This window comes from Rhinolophus sinicus, chromosome 3 (assembly GCF_057876585.1).
Source record: "Rhinolophus sinicus isolate RSI-liver-muscle chromosome 3, RSI-T2T, whole genome shotgun sequence".
Taxonomy (NCBI): Eukaryota; Metazoa; Chordata; class Mammalia; order Chiroptera; family Rhinolophidae; genus Rhinolophus; species Rhinolophus sinicus.
This window is the reverse complement of record NC_142503.1, coordinates 41,313,313-41,338,081: the sequence shown is the minus strand read 5'-3', so window position 1 is coordinate 41,338,081 and position 24,769 is coordinate 41,313,313. Positions and strand designations below refer to the sequence as shown.

The 24,769-nt window shown below is 37.1% G+C and overlaps 2 protein-coding genes across 4 annotated transcripts in view; one reads left to right on the top strand and one right to left on the bottom strand.

Moving 5' to 3' along the window:
• Nucleotides 1-24,769, top strand: part of SREK1IP1 (SREK1 interacting protein 1) — a 211,445-nt gene that overhangs the window by 154,789 nt on the left and 31,887 nt on the right. Inside the window, exon 5 of one of the 3 annotated variants that reach the window (XM_088796525.1) lies at nt 1,098-1,186. In XM_088796525.1, the coding sequence (XP_088652651.1) occupies nt 1,098-1,186 (89 nt within the window). Of the gene's footprint in view, nt 1-1,097; nt 3,686-24,769 lie in introns of those variants that run through there. The other 2 variants (XM_019743860.3, XM_074328901.2) reach the window with 2 other exon arrangements.
• Nucleotides 7,463-23,437, bottom strand: SHISAL2B (shisa like 2B). The gene is made up of 3 exons (XM_019743848.3): nt 22,953-23,437; nt 18,671-18,828; nt 7,463-7,637 (listed from the first exon to the last, which is right to left on the bottom strand). Exons 1-3 carry the CDS (start codon nt 23,141-23,143, stop codon nt 7,513-7,515), a joined length of 474 nt encoding a protein of 157 aa, XP_019599407.1. The 5' UTR covers nt 23,144-23,437; the 3' UTR covers nt 7,463-7,512.

Sequence of the window (24,769 nt, the reverse complement as noted above, 5' to 3'; positions counted from 1 at the left end):
GAGAATACATGAGAAAATAAGCTCAGGGAATGGCCAGAAGTCTAAGTAGAGAAGAGGAGAAAGGAACACAACAGCACAGAAAACCTGGGCGGGGGAGAGGGGATGCAATCAGGAGTTCACACACGTTACTCTGCAGACGCAGCCTTGTGGTCTCCCGTGTTAGTGTTTCCTCTCCTGTATGTCTCTCTTGGGTTTTCTTAGCTTGGGTTTTAACTTCTGGTGACTAGATCACTGAACTATCTCTTGAGATGCTTTTTATATTTTAAACTAGCTCAGTTTCTGTCTTGTAACACATATTTTGGTTTTGAGTGTGGGTAGATTGTTGCACACTCCATGTAAAATACTGAGATGGCTTTTTCTGTTTTTTGTTGGTGGTGGTGGTGTTTTTTAATATTAGAAGGAATTCTACAGCTTTTTCCAATTTAGTATTACAATGACATTAGAAAAATAAAGTATAATGATAAATCATCCTCATTCATTTACATAGAGTGTTCATTTAAAGCATTTTTTCTGTATCTAGTGAAATTATTTTGGAATGCAGTTGTTCATCTGTATCACTGTATCTAGAGGAATCAAGTCCTTTAACTTGAAAAATCAAAAGAATCAACAAAAGTGCTTTTACTTTGCTAATTTTCAGCTTTCATCCATTTATACTGAGGTATAATTATAGCCCTTTTTATATAATTGCATCCTTTTGTGGCTCTTTTAATAGAATATGCTAATAAGTTATTACATACGCAAGTGAATTATGTATATAATGAGGGTCAGTAAATGCCACTTCGTATTTGCCTTATAAGATTTTGAAGGGTACGAAGCGGTGAAAAACGGAAAATCAGAAAAATCATTTCATCCTTACCAAATTTGAAACTTATTACTAGAGTTAAGCAGGATAGAGATACTTGTTTTGCTAATTTCTGTGACCAAGTAACAAAAATTCTAAATTCAGCATTTTAAGAGAATACAAATGTAAAAGCATGAGTTTCTTTGTTTATACCCCCACCTTGCTCCAAGAAGGGTTTAAAGCAGTTCAAATTCCATTTAAATTTACCTCTCAGCTATAAAGGCAGTTATCAGTCAGTATGTATTATTGCCCATAGGTCTTATTCATCTGGTTCCACTGAAGACGACACTTCAAAACAGAAGAAACAAAAATATCAGAAGAAAGAAAAGAAAAAAGAAAAAAAGAGTAAGTCAAAAAAGGGGAAACATCACAAAAAGGAAAAAAAGAAGAGAAAAAAGGAAAAGCATTCTTCCACCCCTGATAGATCTGAAATCTCCAAAAAGTAACTCAGACTGTGGCTTAAGTCATTAAATTTAAAAATTTGGTTTTGAAAATCACTTGACCTTCCTTGGAATTTGCTATGTAATTATGCTTTGCAGTTAATCACAGCCTTTTCCATATAGACATTTTTTTTCTTATATGGGACCATTATCCTCTGGCAATATATTTTTAATTGTTATGACTATAGAGTATTGAATCAGTGTTATCGCTTAATAACCATGCCACAAGTATGGCTATCTGTACATACAAAACACATCCTTTTTGGTATTTGTTTTCTGTGTGTCTGACTAGTGTTATTGCTTCATAAGTTGTTTGTGAATGGCTTTACTAAAGTCAACACCGATAATCTACCTAGTGGTCAATGGATATTGCGGAATCAAGTGCCCACCTTCCAATGATCCAGTGAGGTAGGGGATAATGTTTTGCTCTTGACACTGATGAACTTAATACCTTTTTATAGCCTATGGTAATGCAGGAAGACAGTGAAATTCTTCACTGTGTCTACATCTCTAGCCTTTTCTTTGGATGTCACAGGAGACAGAAAATGAAGCTGCTTTATTGGTCTTGATTAGGACTTTTAAATGAATGGTGTTTGCAGGAAGAGGATAATGAAAATATAACAAAGTGTCACTGTTTTATGACATGCAGAGTTTCTAGTACCTGCGTCCTTTGTTTTTGTAGCAATTAAAATATTTCTTCCTGTTTAAAAAGATGAGTCTAGTTCAGCCTATTAATCTCATAGAGATGATACTGTGTTGGGCAGGATTTTTAGGATAAATACCTGGGTTGTACAAATGTGCCATATTGGCATGTCTTAAAATGATACCTCAAACACAGACCTTTTTATTTAGGAGAATGACAGCTAAATCTTCATTAGAATTGACTTTTATTGTATTCAGTATGTAAATTTTATGAAGCTTGTTTCTATGAGAAATGTGGAAAATTTTTATAAATGTGAACATATGTATTTATTTGAAATAATTTGTAATTTTGAAGCAGGTCTCACACTGAATTTATGATTTCATAAATGACCAGTTTGGGGGGTTTCTCTTTTACTTCAATCATAAACCTCAGGAACAGTGACAAAAATTTAGGATTAAGAATTTTATTCTGTACTTTTTAAAATTTAAAGCCAGGGAGTTGCATCATGAAAGTCTTTCTATAACATGGAAATTTTATATAGGTAAGCATTTTCAAACACATGTTGGTAGATATAAATGTTTCTTACGTTTTTAATTTCAGCAGTGATCAGTGTTAGTTATTTTGCTTAACACTTGCATATCCCTTATGCCCAATAAGTTAAATACTTACTGTAACAGCATCAAAAGTCAATCAGTTATCATGGCACAGCACCAAAGATTGCAAGTACCTCACTGTGGTGCAAATAAAAATTTTCAAATTGGTAACCTACTGATATGGCTGTAGATGAGTTTATTATGATGAAATCAGGTACCTTTTTCCCCCCAAAATAAGACCTAGCTGGACAATCAACTCTAATGCATCTTTTGGAGACCGGGTCTTATATTAATTTTTGCTCCAAAAGCTGCATTAGAGTTGATTGTCCAGCTAGGTCTTATTTTTGGGGAAACATGGTAAGTACATGTAACTTTACAGGCTGGGAAGGTGTACTGGTTCTTTCTTCACCCAACACCCCTATCTGGCATGACCTCAGTAAGAGTGGAGGACCCTCATAACTCCTTTGAACATATGCTCACCGTGCTCAAATCCTACGAGTGCTACACCCACATCCCTATGGTGGCATTATGGCCGTGGGAGCTCTCACACTTCCAGCTTTTCCATAAACTAAGTTAGTCATATGACCTCCTCAAAAAGAAATTACCTTGTTTAAATAGTTCTGTCTGTTGTTTGGGGGGAAAAACACAGAGCTGTTAGGTTTTTAAGCATTTGTTTTGCCTTTGCTGTATTTTATGTATTTTTGAAAACTATTTTACGGAAATACAGTTCTTTGGCTATCAAGATGAAAAAAATAAGTGAAAAAAAACAACTTTAAAAAGTGATTGGAGAATGCTGCATGCAAAAGGATAGCCTCATCCCACTGAGTGTATAATATGGTTAAAAATGATAATTATTGTGAACAGGGTTAATTTAATTTTGTTTCAAATTTAAGTTTAATTGTAAGTTTTATTTCTGTAGTAGAGATTATAATTTGGCTCATTACATTTGTTTTCTGAATGGTGACACAGTAACGGTTCAGAAGAGTTATATAAATTCAGCCCTCATTAACTAATATAGTATGCAAATTAAAAGATTTTATAAATGCTCAGTAATTATTTTCTCCCATAAACAATCTTGGAATTTATTCTTAAGTAAATTTTCCATCATTTGAGATTAGTTTTTGGAATGTCTCATCTGAATAAAATTCATTTATTTTTACTAAAGTAATTTTCTTCTAAAGTGATCCTGTTCTTCTTATTGGGATTGGATGCAAATCTCACTGATGTATTTTAGGAGAAAATTAATGAAGTTTCCTCTCAGGCAGTATGTAGCAGAAAGAAAACTGAATTGAACAGTAAAAATCCAAAAAGTCCTGTACTTTCTAACTACCTCTGTGACCTTTAGCAAAGTCATTTTAGCTTCTCTGGGCCTTGGTGTCTTTCATCTATAAAACATTGTACCACATTATCTCTGAGATCCCTTCCAGCCCGTTAATATATGAGTAATGATATTTTAGTAAAATTCAAGTGGTATTATTCATTTTTGAAATTACTACAGATAAGCAGGTAGCATTCTGTGATGGTAAAGGTTGAATTTTTTTTGATACAGCTATCAAACACATTCAACTTCTTTAAGTAGGTAATTGATATTTAGTTCATATGCTTACTGTCCAGTGTATGTCATTTTCACTAGATGCAGGCAGAATTTATGTTTAGATTTGTGTCTGTAACCAGATTATCTAAACAGTTTGAAGCTATTGCTTTTGGATAGATGGACCTTCTCCCTGCACAATTCTCTGTTTCTTTTCTCCTTATTATCTGTTGGCTAAAATCTCTCACAGATTCTCCGGTTGTTCACACTTAATACATCCCTATTTACATCTTTGGTTCTCTGAGGCCAGAACATCAGAAAATAAGGAGTAAAACAACTGTATGTGTCTATATTTACTACTCTAAAATTATATAACCCTATGTGACCTTCAGTTAAATAGGTTGAAGAGTTATTACTCGTGTTGACAAAACCGCCATTGAATCTTTTCTTCAACAAACATTTGTTGAGGGCCTAGAATGGCAAACACTCTGCTAAGTACTGGGGATACAGAGATTAAAAAACCTCATTTGCTTCCATAAGGAGGTTCATAGTTTAGTGGGTGGGAGAAACAGCAGAACACATCGTTCTGTAATCAGTGCAGTTATTGATCCAAACATGGGTTTGTAGAAACACAGAGAGAGGTACATAACCTAGTCTAGAGAAGTTAGAAGAGGCTACCTAGAGAAAGTAATGCCTGGAGTCCATTTTGTCTGAGGATGAGGGTGGCAGTTATGACAGTTCAAGAAGGAGAAAGTTCTGTGCACAAAGACCACAGTAGGAAAACTCGGGGGTTTTTGTGTGTGTCAAGAATTACATGCAATATGTAAGGCAGGAAGTGGTAAGAATTGAAACTATCAGTCTAGGTTCTCAGGAACAAAAGAAGGAGGTCTTACGTTCCATGTTTGGGAGTTTGGACTTGAATCTGTAAACAGTGAGTGAGACGTCATGAGAGAGTTTTAAGGAAACAATTTGTGTTGGGGTTTGGTTTCATCCATTTCATAATTCAATTCCACAAGTTTTAAAAGATGAAATTGCTGTCATTAGAAGGCCACGTAGAAAATAATTTGAATCTGCATGTCTTATGCTTTATTATTTGTACTCTTCTTCTAGACCGACTTTTCTGAGATCTGATTATGACCAGAAATGTGTTTTGTTTCTAATTTTATTTTAGATTATTTTTGACTGACAATTTGGTCACTGTTAGCATTTGTTAGGTCCAAATAACTCATTTAAAAATATTTTTCAGTGTACAGACTGTGGTAATTTGGTAAGGCTTCTTGCTTTTAACATTTTGTCTCAGTCTGTGAAACCTCAAAGTTACAGAGACACATGCCAGTTTGTACCGGATGAGCCTATGGCTGTCCTTCAGGTAACCTGCTGTGGCTGGGAGTGCTTCAAGGACTCCGGCTGCTACTACTGGTAGTGGTGGGGTTCAGTCTTCTTGGGCAGTTGGCATCCAAGAGCCGTAGATTCTTATGCCAGCATGATGAGAATCCCACTTGCAGAATCCAGGGTCTTCTGACCTCAATTCTCTTCTCCCAACTCCTCTCAAAACGTGCAGAGTGCCAGAGAATTGGGGTGCCTCCCCCAGAGCGCGACCGCGATGCATCCAGCCAGGCCTGGCCCCATGCATGGCCCACAGGTGAGGAGGTCTCGGGACCATGAGCATTTGGTTGCCCTGAGTCTCCAGTTTCTTGCTCCTTGTGGCATTTATGGCATCTGCCCTTGCTCTTGAGCAACAAACGTACAGCTATGCCAGTGCCTTTCCTAAACTTTCTCAGCCCAGACTTTCACCTGAGGCGACATCTAATTAGTAATGTAATTGTTAATGTCTGTGGATCAAGATAGCTGATTTTTCTCGGATTTTAAAAATCAAGCTAGATAAAAGAGCAAAACGTACCACAAATGATTTTATGTAATTTCACAAAAATGAATGAGAATTCTTTGCTTTTGTGACTATTATAAAATGTCATTTTTCTAATGGTAACGTTTTAACTTTCAAACTTCACATGTACTCTAAGCAATTTTCATCTTAAATCATTGGCAAAATTGTGTTCTTTTTGAATGCGAAATCTAACACTGGCAGTAGGATGTTGCAATAATGATCTAGAACTTTGTCGATATAGCCACATGTGGCTATTTAAATTAATTACATAAATAAAATGCATTTCTTCAGTTGAACTGGTCACGTTTCAAGTGCCCAGTAGTCTCATGTGGCTAGTGGCTGTCCTGCCAGACGGTGCATGTATGGAAACATTTCTGTCTTCTCAGAAACTTCTACCAAGCAGTGCTGGTTTAGAAGGTATCTTCAGTTCTTGGTAGAAATTTTCACAACCTAATGATCAAATGTTTCTAACCCTGAGCTTTGCGTGCCTGAGAGCAAAAAGGCGTTCCTTTTTTCCCCCTATCAAACCAGAGGAGCTGTATTCATCACATGTTGAAAGGCTAGTCTTCCAACTATAGAAACTTTGCACAACACAGTAGGTGTGTTCAGCAGAGCCAGTTTAAAATTAATCCTTTTTTCCTATTAAATTCCATTATAAAATCACATCTGTGTTCTTATACTAGAAATCATACTTAAAAGAAAAATCTTTTAAGACAATTATAATTTGCAGAAACTGTAGTTTTATTTCTAGATGTCTGAATGATATTACTACAATAGCCTTAGGTGGGATAAGAGAACTTGTTTTGATAACTTTTATTGTAGAACTTCCTTAGGAACTTTATGACTAAAGGATTTTTGTTATGGTTATCCCTTGGTATGCAGAAAATATTTATTATGCTGATTATACATTGTGATGCATTTTGTTATTGAATGTTAGCTTTTATAAAGGCAATATGTTGTTTGTGTGCCCAGCAAATCCTCTAAAAAAGGCATGGGTTGAAATCTAAAAGACTTAACAACATGCCACCTCTAGTTTATAAGACCATTCCCCCGGATATCTACCTATCCAGGAACCATCTCTTATAAAAATAACTGCCTCTAAGTACCAAAAAATTGTGAAATGCTGGTAATATGACATAAATTCCTCATTGTTCCTCACTGAGATAGGTTTGCTTGTCTGTGTTATAAATTTTTTGACTAATCGGGGGGATCGCTTCATAAATTATATAAGTGTCTAACCACTATGTTGTACACCTGAAACTAATATAAAATAATATTGAATGTCAACTGTAATTGAAAAATAAATAATAAATAAGAATACAAAAAAATCTTTTAATTTCTCCTGAAGTATTAGGATAATTTCGTGTAATGTACACACGTCTTAATTAGTAAATAAAAGTAAACTTATGTACATGAAAAGCTATCAGAACCTTAGGTGTTTAATAAATTAATTGAATGATAAAAAATGTCTTGCTTTGTGAGTGGCGAATTTTTGAAAAGTATTATTACAAAGTGTTTCAAATGCATTCTTTATTTTTATTGTTCCATCTCTCCAGTGAGCTTTTACAACACAGGATTTTTAATAATACACAATGTTGATTTGTGTTGTATCCATTGTTTTTTCTTGAATTACATCATCAGCTTCATAGGATGTTTCATTTGTTGAATTTGAATTGGGGGCTTTGGTCTTCTTATTTGAGTTGCCTGCAAATACACGGAACAAAATGAAATAATTATGTGAAATTATGACATAAAATTTTACTTAAAAAAAACTTTGTAGTGATATTGAAAACATGATGTCCAGAAAATACTATGTAGATGATTGGGAATTGAATCATTTCAAATTTGTCTTTAAGCATTTGCTCCTGGAAGTTAAATGGGGGAAATACTCAGTAACAGAAGTCTTTTATTTCCATGCTTACCTTTCTTTCTCCATGCTTCCGTGGAGGGAACTACACATTTAATAAGAAGATAACAATTTCTGGGTTGCTTAATAACAGTGTAACTGTCCCTATGCACAAAGTGAACAAAGCTATACTAAAGCCACTCATAATTTGCAACACTCTTAAGGCTTTGCCATCATCCATGTAGATATAATTTTTAAAAAGAACATATTTGTATCACAATCTCATTCACCTATATATAAATATGAGTCCACAGTGCACAAGGTTAGAGAACTTTTTTGATGGTAAGATAATGTTCTACTTCTAAACATCCAATCACGTTTCAACCATATAATTTGATTTTTAAAAGTTAATTTGTTGAAGGCACACCATTTTCTAGCCCTGTGCCCAATCACCAAGCAAAGCTGTTTAAAATAAATGTAGTAGGGAAAGTCGACATGAAAATTTGATAATCTGATAAGTTTTTGATGATTATTTGCAAAGTAGACTCCTTAAAAAAATGTATTTGATTCAAATTTAACTACCAAATACTTAAGTAATGGGATATCTATATGAGTGCTCGATACTATTTTCCTCATATAATATTTGAAAAACAAAATGTAGATTTATTTTTCATTTGTTTAGTATTGTTTGTACTCTTCAATATCATAGCAGGTAAAGGTTACAGATCAAGGATATAAAATGTGCATTAGTTCTTATTATCTGGGTAGAATTTGTACCTTACATAAACATTTCTTTAAACATCTAAATTTTGAATATTTTATTAGAATTCCTGGAAGTCCGAAAAGTAATGTTTAATTCAAGCCCTTCATGTTTCCTTTTCACATACTCAAATTCTCAATATTTTAATCATTTCAAGGTGTTTTTAATCTACCATGTCACATTCTGTTTTCATTGTTTTCTCTTTTTTATGGTAAATAAACTCAGGCAGTTATTTCCCAACTTAGTTTGGGGTTCTCTCTGTCATCTCCTTTCTGACAGATCTAGTTTCCATTATGCATTTTTCTGGCAACAACTGAAAGAGTTTTCTAACCTATCTACTGCCCTCTGAGATTTAAAGGCTCGCAAAGTACATTCCATCCAATATTACAGATTTTTCTTCATCTAGGATGTGTCAAGATCCCCATTCTCCATCCCTGACTCATTGTTTCCTTGGCTACTGGGTCCTTCTGAACTGTGTAGGTACAAAGATCATTTCTTAGATTGGCCTCTTAAGCAAGGCAGTTCCCCTAACAAAACCAGTTTACTATACAAACAAGAGATTTGTTAAACACAATACTGACATCATTTGAAGCAAGAGCTTTGATTAGCGAGTTAACACCCATGATGTTCACTTTCTTCCTGTGGCTAATACAAATGCAAAGGTGTTTTCAATGTATATCCCTCTGGTGAGTAAGAGTAATGGGACCTATGGAAAAACAAGTGAAGTGCAATGAGTGGAGCTGTAGTGCTAACAGGAGTCCAGCTAACAGCATCCATTTGGAAGGATTTTAAAAGAGAAAGGAGGTAAAGCAGCAGGAACCTGAGCTTTTCCAAGTTTTGCTTTCATAAATAAAAGCTAATTTCTTAACTGACAAAGTACAGATAAAACCAGCTGCCTCTTTTCTGTCACTGGGTTACAATTTGGATTCGATTTAAAATAAGAAATCTCTCATTCCATTGAGCTCCCACGGAAGGCCTTTTCTTTACCTGAGTGCAGATTGCAAAGATTCGACATTACTGTGCTTTCCTGGGTTGACAATAGTTGCTCTTTCTGCTGCTCACTTCCCATTTTCATTCTTCGGGGGTGCTGTGGGGTGGGGGGGCTGCTCATATGAAAATCTCAACCGTCCTTTAATCCTATATTTCTCAGACTGGCATTTAAATTAAAGCTTTAGACTCTTCCATTATTTAAATCCAATTCATCATTTAAATCATTCATCAAGTAAGATCTTTCCATCTATCCTCATCACAAATTCGGCCAATATATTTTTTCTGATGAGCTAAATTTTACATTCATTTTCAAAACCATTCCTCAGGGATCCATTTATTCTATAGCTCGTCTATGAACTCTGCTCTTGCCTGCCATTTCGAAATACCAAAAAAAAAAAAAACAAAAAAAAAAACCACCTACTGAGGACCTCTGTCGGTCTTCATCTCCTGGCTGTCTGGCATAATTGTACTTAAGCTTTTCTGCCACTGCCTGCCTATATCCTGGCTTCTGTGTAACCATTCTGCAGAACTACAGCAGCTTCTAATTACTAATCGGCTGGCTTATGTTATCATTTAGTAGAAAATCTACACATCCCATTCATCCCACAGTTCTTCGTAGTGGAAACAAGCAATCTTTATATCGTGAAAGGATTTGGGTTGTTTTTTTTTTGCAAGAGGACATTTTCCCTTCAAATTTAATATGAAACACAGGACTGAATCTGAAGTAAATAGTGAGGTGAACAAAATTATTTCATAACACTATTATGAAATAAGTAGGTCTATAACCTACTGATGGGCTCACCTTTTCCCTTTTCAATACCTTGCCATCCCCTCAGGGATGCACAGGTCTCTTACGTAAATATAGTTAAAAATTTATTGTGAAAGTTTGAATCTTAGACTTGCCTTTTTGCTTTGCCTGTCTATCAATTACTGAACGCAGTTCTATCCACAAATGTTTTTCCTATCCTATTTTTTCCACAATTGGCATTTTTTTCTTATTCAGCATTGTTCAATTTTTCCAAACATTGATGACTCACATAACTAACAAAGGGATTTAGCTGTTACTTTAAGTCCTTTAAATGAGTTTTCACGAGAAACTAGCTTCTATTTTTCTTGTTGGTTCCAGCGTCTGCTAGAATTGCCTAACCCTGTACCCTGAGGAGGACTCAAAGACGCTAAATGGAGCAGGACCTCTGCTGTGCAATGTGACTTTCTACATTCTAGGAACAAAACAGTCAGGGGACGGTCCAGGCTCATTATTTTAAGTAGAAAGTTCCCTTCAGGAGATACAAGTGGCCTTTTCTGCCACTGAGCTCAAATTGCCTGGTCCTCTCCTAATATCTTAATGAATTCTTAAAGCCTTTCTGAAACAAAGAATGGTGTTATGAAATAATTTGGCAGCCTAATTAATGAATCTTAAGCAGAAGGAGGTATTAAGCCTACTAAAAAAATAGCTCCCAAAGTTATCTATAAATCGAGTACAAAATAAAAATTTGACATTGTGATTCATATGTTTATTTGGAAACCTGACCCTTACAAAAGTAGCCCAGAAACTGAAAAAGAAGCATAATGGGAGGGAGGAAAAGTCTTGCCTAATCAGATATTAAAAACTATATAGCTACAATAATTTTAAAAGTAAATAAGGTAAAGGGCTTAAGAAGTACAAATTGGTAGTTACAAAATAGTCATGGGGATGTAAAGTACAGCATAGGGAATATAGTCAATAATATGGTAATAACTATGTATAGTGCCAGGCGGGTACTAGACTAGTCTGGGGAATCACTTCTTAAATGATGCAAATGTCTAACCACTATGCTGTACACCTGAAATTAATACAAAATAATATTGTATGTTAACTGTAATTCAGAATTTTTAAAGGGGGAAAAGGTGAAGGGGAATAAGAGGTTCAAATCTGAGATGTAACATGCAGCATGGGGCGTATAGTTAATAATAGTCTAATAGCATAGGGTGGTGTCAGATGGTTGCTGGACTTAGTCATGGTGATCACTTCTTTAGGGCTATAAATGTTGAACAACTCTGGTGTACACCTGATATAGTGTAGGTGAGCTATATATTTTTTAAAGTAAAAATCTTTAAAAATAGAGAAAATGATAAAGCAAACATGGTGAAATATTAATATTTGGGGATTCTAAGTGAAGAGTATTCAATAATTCTTTGTGCTATTTTTGCAACTTTTCTGTAAATCTGAAACTTTCAAAATAAAAAGTTTTGGAAAGTATATTACTAGCTTACTAAACTGATAAATTTAACAGAACAGAAAATCTAAAAACAGACACTAGTATATATTAGAATTTAGTTTATGACAAAGGTGACATTTTAAATTGGCAAGAGAAAGATGGATTATTCAATAAATATTTGGACAATAGTCTCAGCTTTTGCAAAATAAAAATAAAGGCAGATCCATGCTTCACTTTTTCCACCAAAATTAAAATTTCAGGATTATGGAAGATTTAAATGTTAAAAATTAATGAATAAATGAATTAGAAGAAAATATAGGTGAATATATTTATATCTTATAGTGAGGTGAGAACTTTCAAAGTATAAAACTAAAGGAAGAAATCACAAAAGGAGAAACTGAAATTGAAAAAATTGTCACATACAAAATTAAAAAGGAAATAACTGAAAAACATTTGCAATATATGTGAAAAAGAGTTTAGTTGCTGTATGGAAAGTTCCTACAAAGCAATGAAAAATGAGCACTCCCATAGAAAAGTGTGTATAAGATATGAGTAACAATATGCCCCAAAAGAAATGACAAACTTTAAAATGTCCACTTTCACTCCTAATTAGATAAGATAAAATACTGCATTGTTTCTTTCAATGAACTTAGTAAAACTCGATACCTTTTGAAGTAATAATACCCATGAAATAGTATGTTTCTGGACTACAGTTAGCAACTTGTACCCAAAGCCTTTAATATGTACCCATCCTTTGGTCAACAATTCCACTGCCACATATTTATGCAAAGAAAATACTTAAATGTTCAATGTATGTGTGTAATAGAAAAAAAATGGAAGCTAGATCAAAGTCAATGATTTAATAAGATATAGTATACTCGGACTTTGGTTTCTAAACACCATTCACAACTAAAATGAACCAGGCTTCTTGGAGAAGTGGCAGATTCCAGGGCTGGAACAGGGAAGGTACAGGATGCTCTGGAACATCTGTGACTGCAAAAAAGTGCTCAAATAATGATGGACACATTTTAAAAGGACACGGGCTGATTTAAAGTGCTCCCACAGGCTAATCTGAGATAATTCAAGGATCACAATAAGTAATGATACTAGTAGAATATTTTAGAATAAAGAATCCAAGTCCGTATTGATATTAATAAATGAATGAATAGGTAAATAAATAGGGCAGGAGGGAAAGCTCTTCCCATAGATGAATAATAACTAATAAATGTTGAAGAAATTATGAGGTTAGAAAAATCATCACTTTACAAGTATCGTAATAATTCTGAAGTTATTTTGAAATTTGAATGAAAAAAAAATCCGTTAACCATTAATGGGTGAGTACAAGTTTGAGGAGGAACAGGATATTTTCATAGTTTCAGCGTACCTCCCCACATATTGCTTAGTAAGTACAAAAGGAAAAATAGTCACTTTGCAATAGATTAATCCAGCAAATAAAATCTTCAGAGAATCCAAGTCAATATCACTAATAATGGGACAAACCAATATTATGAGCTTCTGATATGATGCCCTGAGAATATAACTTCTGTGATGTTCCTGTCAAAATCTATAATCTCTTTCCAATCATGAGAAAATATCAGACAAACTTCAACTGAAGGATACTGTATAAAATAACTGGCTTTTACTTTTCAAAAAAGCCAAGATCATGAAAGACAAAGAAAGGCTGAGGCTTGAAGGACAGTTAAGAAATACGAGAACTAATTACAAGATGTAATTCTGGACTAGCTCCTAGATAAGAAAAAGAAAAGCTATTAAAGATATTGGCAAAATTTGAATATGAACTGCAGATTAGATAATATTACTGTATCAATGTTCCATTTTCTGACTTTGATAATTACACTGTAATTATGTAAGAAAAAAAAATCCTTGTTCCTAGGAACTATGTACTGAAATATTTATGGTTAAAGGCATGATATCTGCAAATTATTTTCAAATGGTTCAGAAAATATTCATAGAGAGAAAGTCAATGATGAAGAAAATGAGACAAAATATTAACTATTAGTAAGTCTGAGAAAAGGAATTCAACCTTCTCTATACTTGCAACTGTTCTGGAAGTGCAAAGTATCAAAATAAAAGAACAAAAACTCAGAATTCCATCAAGATAATAAAATGGAACAATTAAAAATGATGGCAAAGGTATTTATTTATTGGCATACAAAGATATCAATATTGTTCTCTGAAAAAAAAGGCATGTTATAAAAATCATTTTCCCCCCATTTTGTTATATATACACACACAATTGCACAAAATTTAAAGGCCAATTGATATATATATATCCATAGATGCATAGAAAAAAAATCCATGGCTATTCGCTATGATGTTAATATCTATTATAATACCTATTATCTCTGTGTGATGGGATCATGGATGCTGTTATTTGATTTTTTCTCTATATACTCTCATTTTCCTACAATGAAAGTGAATTGAAAGAAAGTTTTTGTTTTTGTTTTTAATGGGGCTGTCCTTTAAGAAGAAGAAATATAGCAGACCATTCTGAGCCATTTCAAGTCCTGGTTTGCTGACAGGCAGAATAAACAATATGATCTTCAACTTGCTTTTTTTCTCAGTATTCCATATATAATTTATGTTTTTCTCCTAGACAACTGTGTCTTACTGCTGATTTGCTTACGCTTTTTCATTTATATCACCTGCCTTTACAAAAGAAACTACTAACTACAGGCTTGGAGTTGTCTATTATTCCCATGCAACTGTACTATTTATCTGCACAGGCAGCTCTGCTAAAATCTGCCCTTCTAAATGTCACCGATAAACTCTGCTGTTAAGAACCCTTCTCTCCTTGAATCTCTACCCCTCTCCTCAACTGCAGGGTGTCTGTCAGTGGATACTTCAAACCACAGGATGAATATGCTTTACTTCCTGGAGCCTCTATTTTACACAAATATTGGGAGGAGAAGTCACATAAGTCATTATAGAAAATTCCCATACATTTAAAAAATAAAGTAGGTGACTTCAAGTAATTTAAAGCTCACAAGACGTAAGGTAGGCCTTTTCACTCAAGGCCTTGGAATTCTGGAGGCACGCGTTCCTTTCTTCTCTACCTTGAAGGATTCTCCAGTGGAAATGTTTGAGAAGCAGGGATCTAAGGCATTCACTTCTGTCATTGCTCCTCTGTTAGCCAGTCATTCTTCTACATCTTGCTAAGCCCTCATCCTCAGAAAGATGCCCTTCACACAGCCATCTTCTGCCCAGAACTTTCCGTCCTATATAGTACAATTTATAAGCCGTGGTGTTCTTCTAAACATTGGCATTTGAAACATGCATAATTCAAGAAAATAATTATGGCACACAATTTAAAGGCCAATTGATTGCTGAGCAAGAGGACCTCTCCACAAAGTGAGCCCCGGAGGAGTCCACTTCAACTCTACAGTCACTACCAGAGACCTGCTTCTTTCAGGATCAACTCAGAATGTATAAAGCCTTAAATTATATACATTAAAAAAGAATGAAACCCAATAGAATAACGACACATGAATGAAAAATCTTGGCAAAATGGTTTAAGATTAGACTATTTTAAACTTATTGTCATTTATAGCAACGAAGTCCAGTGTCCTAAGCCAGTTTTCGTATGTGCACAAAAACACATTTATTTCCCTTGAGGTCATTCCAATTGCCTGTAATGAAAGCAGTCTCAATTATAAAAACTAATTTAAAATAATGGGAGATTGACTCTTAAGAACAGAAAGTTTTGAAAGAAAGGAGTGGTAACTGGTAAAACCAGTTTTCCTCTGATATATGTTTACTTGATTATTATGCAAACATTTTAGCATGTTCTTGATCTTGAAGGCATTCCTTAAATGGAGTAGATCTGTTTTCTCAATAGTTAGAACACTGGCATCTATTCCTAGATGGGAGACTCATTGTAGTAGTAGCATATTTAACAATGGTACAGCGATGGTTTTTATCACTTCAAAGGGGCGCTTTCAAATATAAACCATTTTCTCTGACTATTCCAGTGACATTTGGTTTACCTATTTTGTTTTGGGCTCTCCGCTATGTCTGATTTGGTTAAAATCAACCCAAGGCCCCAAAATCACCTCATTTGAAAGCAGCAGGAAGGCAGTGATCATATAAAATCCTGCTTTGCCAATGCAAGCCCTCAGGAAAGGTGTATTGAATTCATTTGCTGACTTATACACAATGTTTCTGAGAGGGGCAGAGTGGGGACATTTCATTGCAAGAAAGCAGCCTCATCTAACTACTTAGGAAGTACGTTAATGGATCTCCTTAGCTAAACAGCAATAAGACTACAAGACTTGAATTAACAAGCCAACTAATTCCAGCATTAGATTAGGGTTAACCCATATGCTCTATTTCAATCAAATCCTGAAACTTGTATTTATGGAACACAGGCTCTGCGACCTTATCAAATACACCGCTACTGCATGATGGCATTAGCTGGGGTCTTCTGGTTGCTGGGTTCTCAGAGCCAACATGAAATAATATTTGGAGCAGTCCCTGAGATAAACCAGGGAATAACCACTTTTTATTTAGCACAGTGCATTGTATAGAGGAGGCACTCGATGAATGTTTGATGACTATCATGGTGATAAGAAACAATCCTTTGATCACCTACAATACAGGTGCAGTGCTATCCCATTCGATTCATTCGGCAAACAAACATTCAGTTAGGTGTTCTAAGGCACTAGCAATACAATAGTGAGCAAACAAGAACAAAAATTGCTGCTTTCCTGTTCCTTTCTAGTTGGAGTGGAGAAAAAGTTAGAGAGTAGATAAGTTATACCCAGAATGCCAAAAAAAATGTATACACATGACTTGTATTCATCTTTTGTTATCGGTATATACTGAGTATTACAATTCTAATACAATGTTTTTCCTTTCTTAAAATGCGTATACATTTTTTGGACACCCTCTCTATATAGTATATGAGTGGTAAAATGCTTAGGAGAAAAATAAAGCAGGGAGGCAGTGTGAAAGGTTGAAGGGGAGTTAAAAATGCAGATAGAGTGACCAAAGAAGAACTGCCTGGGAGGGTGACGTTTAGTAAAGATTCAAAGAAAGTGAAAGTGCAAACCATACAGGTATCTAAAAGAAAAGCAGTCTAGACGGTGGTAACGGCATGTACAAAGGCCCTGAGGCAGGAATTTCCAGAAACAGCCCAATGGCCAGTGTGGCTGGACATATGGGGATGAGAGAAATAAGGGTGGAGAGGGCACAGAAGCCCTGGTGGATCACAGTTACGATGCCATATCTACTGAGAGAGATGGGATGTGATTAGGGTTTTGAGCAGAGGAGTGACATGACCTGACTTTGGTTTTAACACGCTCACTCTGGCTGTTCTGTGGAAAACACACAGCAGGGGAGCAAGGACGGAGTAGGAAGAGGACCTCTTATTTTTTTAAAGGCACAGTCCAGTTTGCAGTTTTAGCAAGTTCCCTAGGTGATTCTTATACACAGTAAAATTTAAGAACTGCTACCTTAAATTATCTAAGCAATTGAGACAAAAATTGGTTTTACAATCTGGTTATTTCATGATCACTAATCCACTGCTTCATTTTGCCTGTGGAGAAATTGGGTCTAAGCCATTGGACTAAATTAGGCTAACAACCTATCATTTCGGCCATGCAATCTCCAAACTTCAGAAGGAGAGCTCCAAAGGGATCTTGGCCTCTGGCTCTGTGACACAGGATACCCTCTGAGAGAGCTCTCTCCTGTACAGAGAAGACCCCAGCTAATGCCATCATGCAGTAGCGGTGTATTTGATAAGGTCGCAGAGCATGTGTTCCATAAATACAAGTTTCAGGATTTGATTGAAATAGAGCATATGGGCAGATAATTTTCTCAATTTTTAAAAATAACGGTTTTCATTTACTTTTTTTCCCCTACCCCCCTTCCCCCCAACTTCGAGTCAAGCCGTTGTTCTTAGTCCAATTGTGGTTCATTTACTTTTTAAATGGAAGTTAGTGAGCATTTGTGTCTTATTCTAAATATATATATTCTACATATATTGTATATATTCTAAGATACAGAGGGTGCCAAAATATATATACACATTTTAAGAAAGGAAAAACTGTATTAAAATTTTAATACTCGATATATACCGATAACAAAGAATGTAAGTCATGCGTATACATTTTTTGGCATCCCTGGTATATATTCTATATATATTCTAAATTTTTATTAAAATATATTCTAAATATATATGTAAAATAAAATTCATGATTACTGCTTTTTAAATACAATAGAAATTTAAATTCACAAAATTTTAACAATTCTGAGTTTCTTAATGCTAGCAATTAGCATTTATGTAGCACTTTATACTTACATAACAATGAGACCCAATTTCATGCATAAAAATTTCTTTCTACTTTGTAGTCACGCTACACACACCACTATAACTTAACTAGTTCCTAATCTATTTAAGAATAGAGACGGTCTTTAATTTATTTTTCTATTTCTTTTATATGCCTCCGAATTATTTTATATGCCTACTCCAAATTCTGTACACCATACGTGTACAGGCAAGTAAAGGCAAGTAAATGCTTAACTGACCACTGACTAACCCATCTGGAATAGTGCAATGCTGAGAATTAATGATCAGATACTTTGTTCCTCTATTTATTGGACTTCTTTGGCTCCATCAAAAACAAAATTTAAAAATTCCAAGAGTATAAAACCTCTATAACTGAGAGATATATAAATATATTAAAGTGGATATATTGGATCAATGTATTATTTTTCACAAGCACATTTACAATTTACACCCTGCCACTATATTTCCTTGGGCACAATTTTCTCTAAGGCCAATTTAATGTGAATTTTTATAAAGGTGCATAATGAATTGACTTTTTTAAAAGCATTCATTGACACTATGATCTCTTACCCAGGTACAGGTTATTTTTTTGAACAGACAGGTAATTAGCCACAAGTAATGGATACTGATTACCTTCTTGAGTGGAAGAAGCCTCTAGGTGTTGAAGTTTAAGGCCATTGTCTAATCTTTGAGGCTTTGTGTACAGAAATAAATAGCAAAGGACACAGACGCTGATGACAAAGGCAAGTAAAACAAGGGCAGCAATCCCCAATCCAGTCAGGGCACCAATGCTGAGGAAAAAAGAGAAAAATTGGGACTGTCAAACAGACTGGTTTACATAGGAACTAAAAAGGCTTAAATATTGTTAATTCTTGCTTCAGTCATTGATAACCAAATTATATTTTAGTATAAACATTATATGATTGAAATCTACAGCTCACCCCTTTGTATCATCAAACTCTTATTATATTTTCTCTAAACATGTGTACACATTTGTTAATATTACTATAGAATATCATGTGAATTCATATAACAGGTAAAAGTTCACATAATTCTCTAGGGATAGTTCAAAACATCTCAATCAAATATACCTCTGTTATTAATATATTGTAGGAGGTAAGATCAGGACCATCAACAAAAGATTAATAGAAAAATAGTTATTTCTACAAAAGTAGTGAAGCAAATGTTTACCAGAAATGTGGAACTTTTCATTTGGAGACATGTATGGGAGATATATTGTCTACTAATATACAAAACCACAACTGTTACAAAAGAGAAGTTTAATTAAAGGAAAGCAATAGTTATGAAATTCATAGAAAGTTCCTTCAGTCTGAATTTTTGCTTTCTAAAAGAGCATAACACCAATGGCTTCTAGCATCAAGGAAGAAACCCTTATACTTTTCTCTAAAAATAAAGTGTATATCTGATATTATTTTCTCTGCACTGAATTTGTTATAATGCCTTCTGATACAGTTATAAGGCTAATCATTTGAGAAATAACATAGTATACATAAACCTGTGAACTTAATATTTTTACATGGGAAATGGAGCTTGACAAAAAGAGAATTATCTTCAAAGACTAACATGCAAATGTACATTACTTTCATGAACCATATGTATGTGTGGGTGTGTTTATGTATATAAAATTAGATTTAAACCTGCTCAAGACCAGATGCTTCTGTTGAATTTCCCATAGTGTTGTGCACACTTATTAGAAATGTTTAATAGAGTACTTAGCTTGTAGTAAATGTTCCATAAATAGCGGTAAATAATAATTTCCCGGTGATTGATCCACTTATAGCAATTGAAAAATCATCCTCATTTAAAAGTAATGATCTTTTTCTTCATTATCTTCCAGGCTTGACTGTAGGCTTCTGCTGTTTCCCAGAGATTAGGGTCCTGACTAGTTTGACATGTACCAAAAAGGAGGGAAGAGAGAACTTGAGTAGGGATGCTAGCTGTGTCACTGCTTTGGGAGCAAGGAGAACAGAGTTGAAAGTGAGGGGCTAAGCTCATCCAACTTATTCCTGTTTTAAGGAGCTACATCACCCTTGCAATTTAGAGATTGCCTGCTTTGCCGCAGATGTGGAATCAGACTTCCAGAGATTCTTGGGCTTGGTTTATTAATGTCAGCCCAGTTTCCCTATACCTGCACACAAGGGAAGACTGGGTAATTTTGTGACTAGAGTCAGTATATAGTTAGATACTTAAAATGGAGTTTGCCCTCACATGGTGCACTCTCTTCCAAGGGGTAGACTCCTGGCTCTGGCAAGTCCTCTTTCATGCTTGTTGGCACCAGAGTTGACTTTTGTAGACCATACATGTCAGGGAGGGTTAGGACTCTACACAGACACATGGGAACATAATCCACTTAATTAACATTATCTGCTGCACGAGAACTCTACGAAGCCACACATCTGGAAAGATTCCTAAAATGAGACCTAGTTATTAAAAAATCTTCAAAGTAAGAGAGTAAGTTAGTCAATTTAAAAATAAAATTGTCAGGTTAATTAAATTCAACATATATATTGTGGGCTTTTAATGTACACAATTTAAAAACCAGTCCAAACAGTTTGAAGGAAAAACAAAAACAATGCATGCTGTTTTCTGCTTTCTGTTATAAAAGGAGATTGTTCATAATCTTGACAGACTGTTACAATGTCACAGTTCCACTTTATACAAATGTTGCTTTATGCATGCGAACCTCTAGATAAAGATAGAGCTCTAGGAATCTCCTAAAACATTCATTTCAACAAACACTTACTGAATTCATGTGTCACCCTGAGCAACAGTCATTACTTTCCTAGGTCCTGAAAAGGCTACCAAAGGAAAGCCTAAGAGGTTAGGAACCTGTAAGAGGAGAAAAGATGGGAGTGGGCCAGACAGAAAAGGGCCAATTATTTTTTCCTCACAGCACCGTATGGCAGTTTGCTTTCCAATCCTTGACAGAAGGTCTGAAGCTTTAGTCACATTAACGCATCAGTTATCCTACTCAGCAACTTCACGTACCTAGCAGTATTTACACACCTGTCCCTTTCTCCAGCAGCTGCAGACTCTCAGAACAAACGCTAGTGACTTCTGGGATATTTTTCCCAGTTGAACTATTTTAAATTAGGGGTGGAGAGCAAAGAATAGGAGAGAAATGAAGCTCTAAATTTTTACCTTCGCAGTGTGTTCTCAGAGCTCAAACTAACAAAACCCCCAGGTTTATTTAGCATTGCCAAGTGATGCGATCAGTTGAAATGATTTTTGTATTTTCCTGGGGAACTGCGGTGCACTGTCCATTTCGTCAGTGCGGAAGGGAGACCCCAGCAAACTGTTCATTCCTTTGTCCCCTCATAAATCTTAGGAAAAATTAATAGCTGCTTGTCACTTTGCAATGAGTCAGGAATCTGAGAATCCCAGGCACTTCTCAATCGAGTTTGGTTTAGGAGTTGCCAGCCTCTTTTGGAGGTGCTGCCACCATTATTAACACCTCCAAAGACTAAGTGCTGGGTTATGGTATTATTTTCCAAAAGGAAAAATAATATGCCAGTGTCATATGGACTGCTTCCCCAAATAATAAGGATAAGTTATTATTATTATTATTATTATTTTGAGATTTTGCCCCACTCTGACACAATACAACTTCGTTAGTTGAACTCATTGGTAAGCGGTCACTCCTGAGATTTTTTTTGAAGCTCACCAATATGTAAAAAAAGTTATTTGACTGCTTCAGGAAATAACATACAAAGTTCTTTGCTGTACACTTGGCATGTGTGCCAAATTCTGGATTATTTTAGGAGATTGGGAGAAATAATATTCTTCTGCTTAGTAGCAGTCTCTCCTCTCTCTCTCCCTCCCTCCTCCTCCCTCCCTCCCTCCTTTTCATTCTCTCTCTCTCTCTCTCTCAACTAAACATAAGCTAACTGATTTGTAAGCATCAATTTAAGGTGGTGTGGGAGTCCTTTCCTATAATCCTGACACAACATTTGTTCTCCAGGCAAAATGAAAGAATCAGGTTCAAAGTTTGCAATCCTTTGGAATGGAAGGGGAGAAAGCACTTCATAATGAAAAATGTCTGCTTAAATATCTAGTTGGAATGAGTACATTTTCCATAGGAAAAAGAGGTGAGAAAGACCCCACTTCAGAAAGTCTCATCACTTTTCAGCAATGGCCAAATGGTTCAGGCTTTGAGAAAGGGAGTATCCTGGAAATGTTCTACAGAACGTGTTATCATAACACCTAAAGCTCTACCTCTCTGTGGGTCTCCAATTCGGTTCGGGATCAGGGGCAGATCGAATGAAAAGGGCAAATTATAAAATCCAGTCACTTGAGAAGGCGCGCGCACGCACACACACACACACACACAACTTTTTGGTAGTTTAGAGAATACAGCCAATTCATTCTTACCCTCCAAAGAGACTTAAAATACTCTGATCCTTGTTTAATGCCTTAAAATGGGTCCCATAGGAGCCCGCTTTCTGTTCAAATGCAGCAAATGCCCAAACATATAAAGAGAATTAAAACCTCCTCCTTAGTTTACGCGTCTGGCCTCTGCCAGCAGAGCCGCCTCCTTGGGACTGGTCCCTGGCGAGAGTGAAGACCAGTGCGCTCCGGGGAGGCGGGCGGGGAGCTGAGCCGGGCCAGCCGGGCAGCTGGGTGTGCGCGGGGCGCAGAGCCCGCCCTCCTCTCGCGCGCGCCTCGCCTGGGGTCCCCGGGCGGAGTCACACCTCTGGCTGCCACAGACAGACCCTCGCCGGGCGAGTCCCGGCTCCCGGGGCATCTCGGAGCCGGGGGAGGTTTCTCTGCAGAGACCTCACCCGCCCTCGGAGGCTCCGCGTCCTTCCGGAGGGACGCGACCTGAGCAGGTCCCGGTGTGGCACTGCTGGTGGCCTCCCCAGACCCCGGCACGCTCTCCGCCTGCCCTGCCCACCTGAGGCTCCACATGTAGCTGTGCTTGTAGGGGAAGTAGCTGCCCGGCTCGCTGCAGCAGTACTTGAGGTCCGCGAAGCCGCAGCAGTAGAGGAGAGAGGCCGCCTCGCCGCGCCGGGGGCACTGGAAGGGCTCCACGAAGCTGTGGTTGACGCTGTAGTAGCCAGAGCACACCCGGCTTGCCTCGCCCATCGCGGGCGGCTGCGGGCAGGGCCACGCGAGGTCCCGGGTCTGTCCTCGGACCGCACACGTCCCGCGCTCCCGAGCCCCGCCGACCCCCTCCACCCGGGCTCCCCACTTGCGATCTGGGGTCTGCTGCGTCGGCGTGCAGCCTTCGCGCGCCTCCTCAGCTCTCTCTCCTCCCCTTGTCCACACGGTGTCTGGTCGCTTTACTCGCGCATCTCCCTCTCGCTACTGAGTGGTCGGTCCTTTTATCTGCGGGTCTCCGACCCTGTACCTCTTCTCCCTCTCCCTTCGTCTGCTTTCTTCGCGCTCACCTGACACCTCTCCACTTTCCCTCACTTCATCAACAGCCTGGGGACCGTAGCTGTCCCCACTCCATGACAGAAAGAGATTTCGCCTGAGGGAAAAGTGGAGATGTAGGACATGTTTGCCGCGTGGACAGGTGCAGCTGAAGTTGCTGTTCTGTCTGCCCAAGCGCAGGGCAGGTGGTTTCCAGGCAAGCAGAGCAGGGCTGGGGAGCCTTTACCCGCCACCCACCCAAGGAGTGAGCTAGTGGGCAGAACAAAAGGAACTGAACTACTAACAACGGGGTATTGAGAAGTACCCCTTCTTTTCTGAGAAGTACGCGTGAAACATTAAAATCTGCCAATGTGAAAATCAAAAACAAAAAACAAAATTCCCTCCAAAAACTAGCCATGCACTCCGTGTTCAGTTAAACAATCTGGAAGGGGGAGGAAGGGCCAAAGATTAGGTTAAGAAAATGAGAACTTCTTCAGAGGCAAGCAGAAAGAGGAGGCAAAGGAAATAGGGAGAAAGAGACCATCAATTTTAAAGTGCTGCAGAAAATTCTACTCCCTTTTTTGCTTGGTTTTCTCATTTCGTGATTCGTTTGTTCACAAAGTCTTTTAAAATAACAACAGTAATGGAGGCTCGTTGTAATTAAGTCAACCAATACTTTGGTGTGGAAAGGAGAAAATAATAATAGCCTCATGATGGGAGAGAAGGCAACCCGAAAACTCACAGAATGTCTGAGACAGATTGAGGGTTGTTCCTGCCTCTTTGTTTTCTGCTTCCTTCCCTTGGCCAGAGGGTTGATTGGAAGCCAGCATCATGAATTTTACCTTGTTGGTCGCTGGGTGTTTCTGTGTTCCCGTAAATATTCTTGAGCTTTGTTCTGGGATGCAATTAAGAGACTCGGAAACAGTTGGATTCTTTCAGGTTTGCTTTTAAGCTCTGTTAGGATCAGGATCAAAAACTTGACCTGAGGAGTAAGTTTTTCCCCACGACCGAGGTGATACCCTTCTGAGTAGTCCACCTGATACCTTGTGGATTGTGAGGCTCACCATTTGGACTGCTAGAAACAAACTATTCCAAAGCCCTGTGAGAGATTCAAGGAGTGTTCCCTCTGCTCCTTTTAAGTGGCTCTTTTCCTAGTTTCCAGTGTTTTCCATATAGAAATGTGCTGATCAGTACTCAGCTGCAGACTCAAGGAGATCCTCTAGTGATCCGGATGTCTCTTTCTCTCCAGCTCTCTTCTCTCTGGTACTCTGTCCTGCTATCTTTAGCCACGGTGGCTTTCCAGGGCTCCAAGCTCTGTCTTCTCAAGTCGGGAAGACCACTGATCTCCACTTGGGT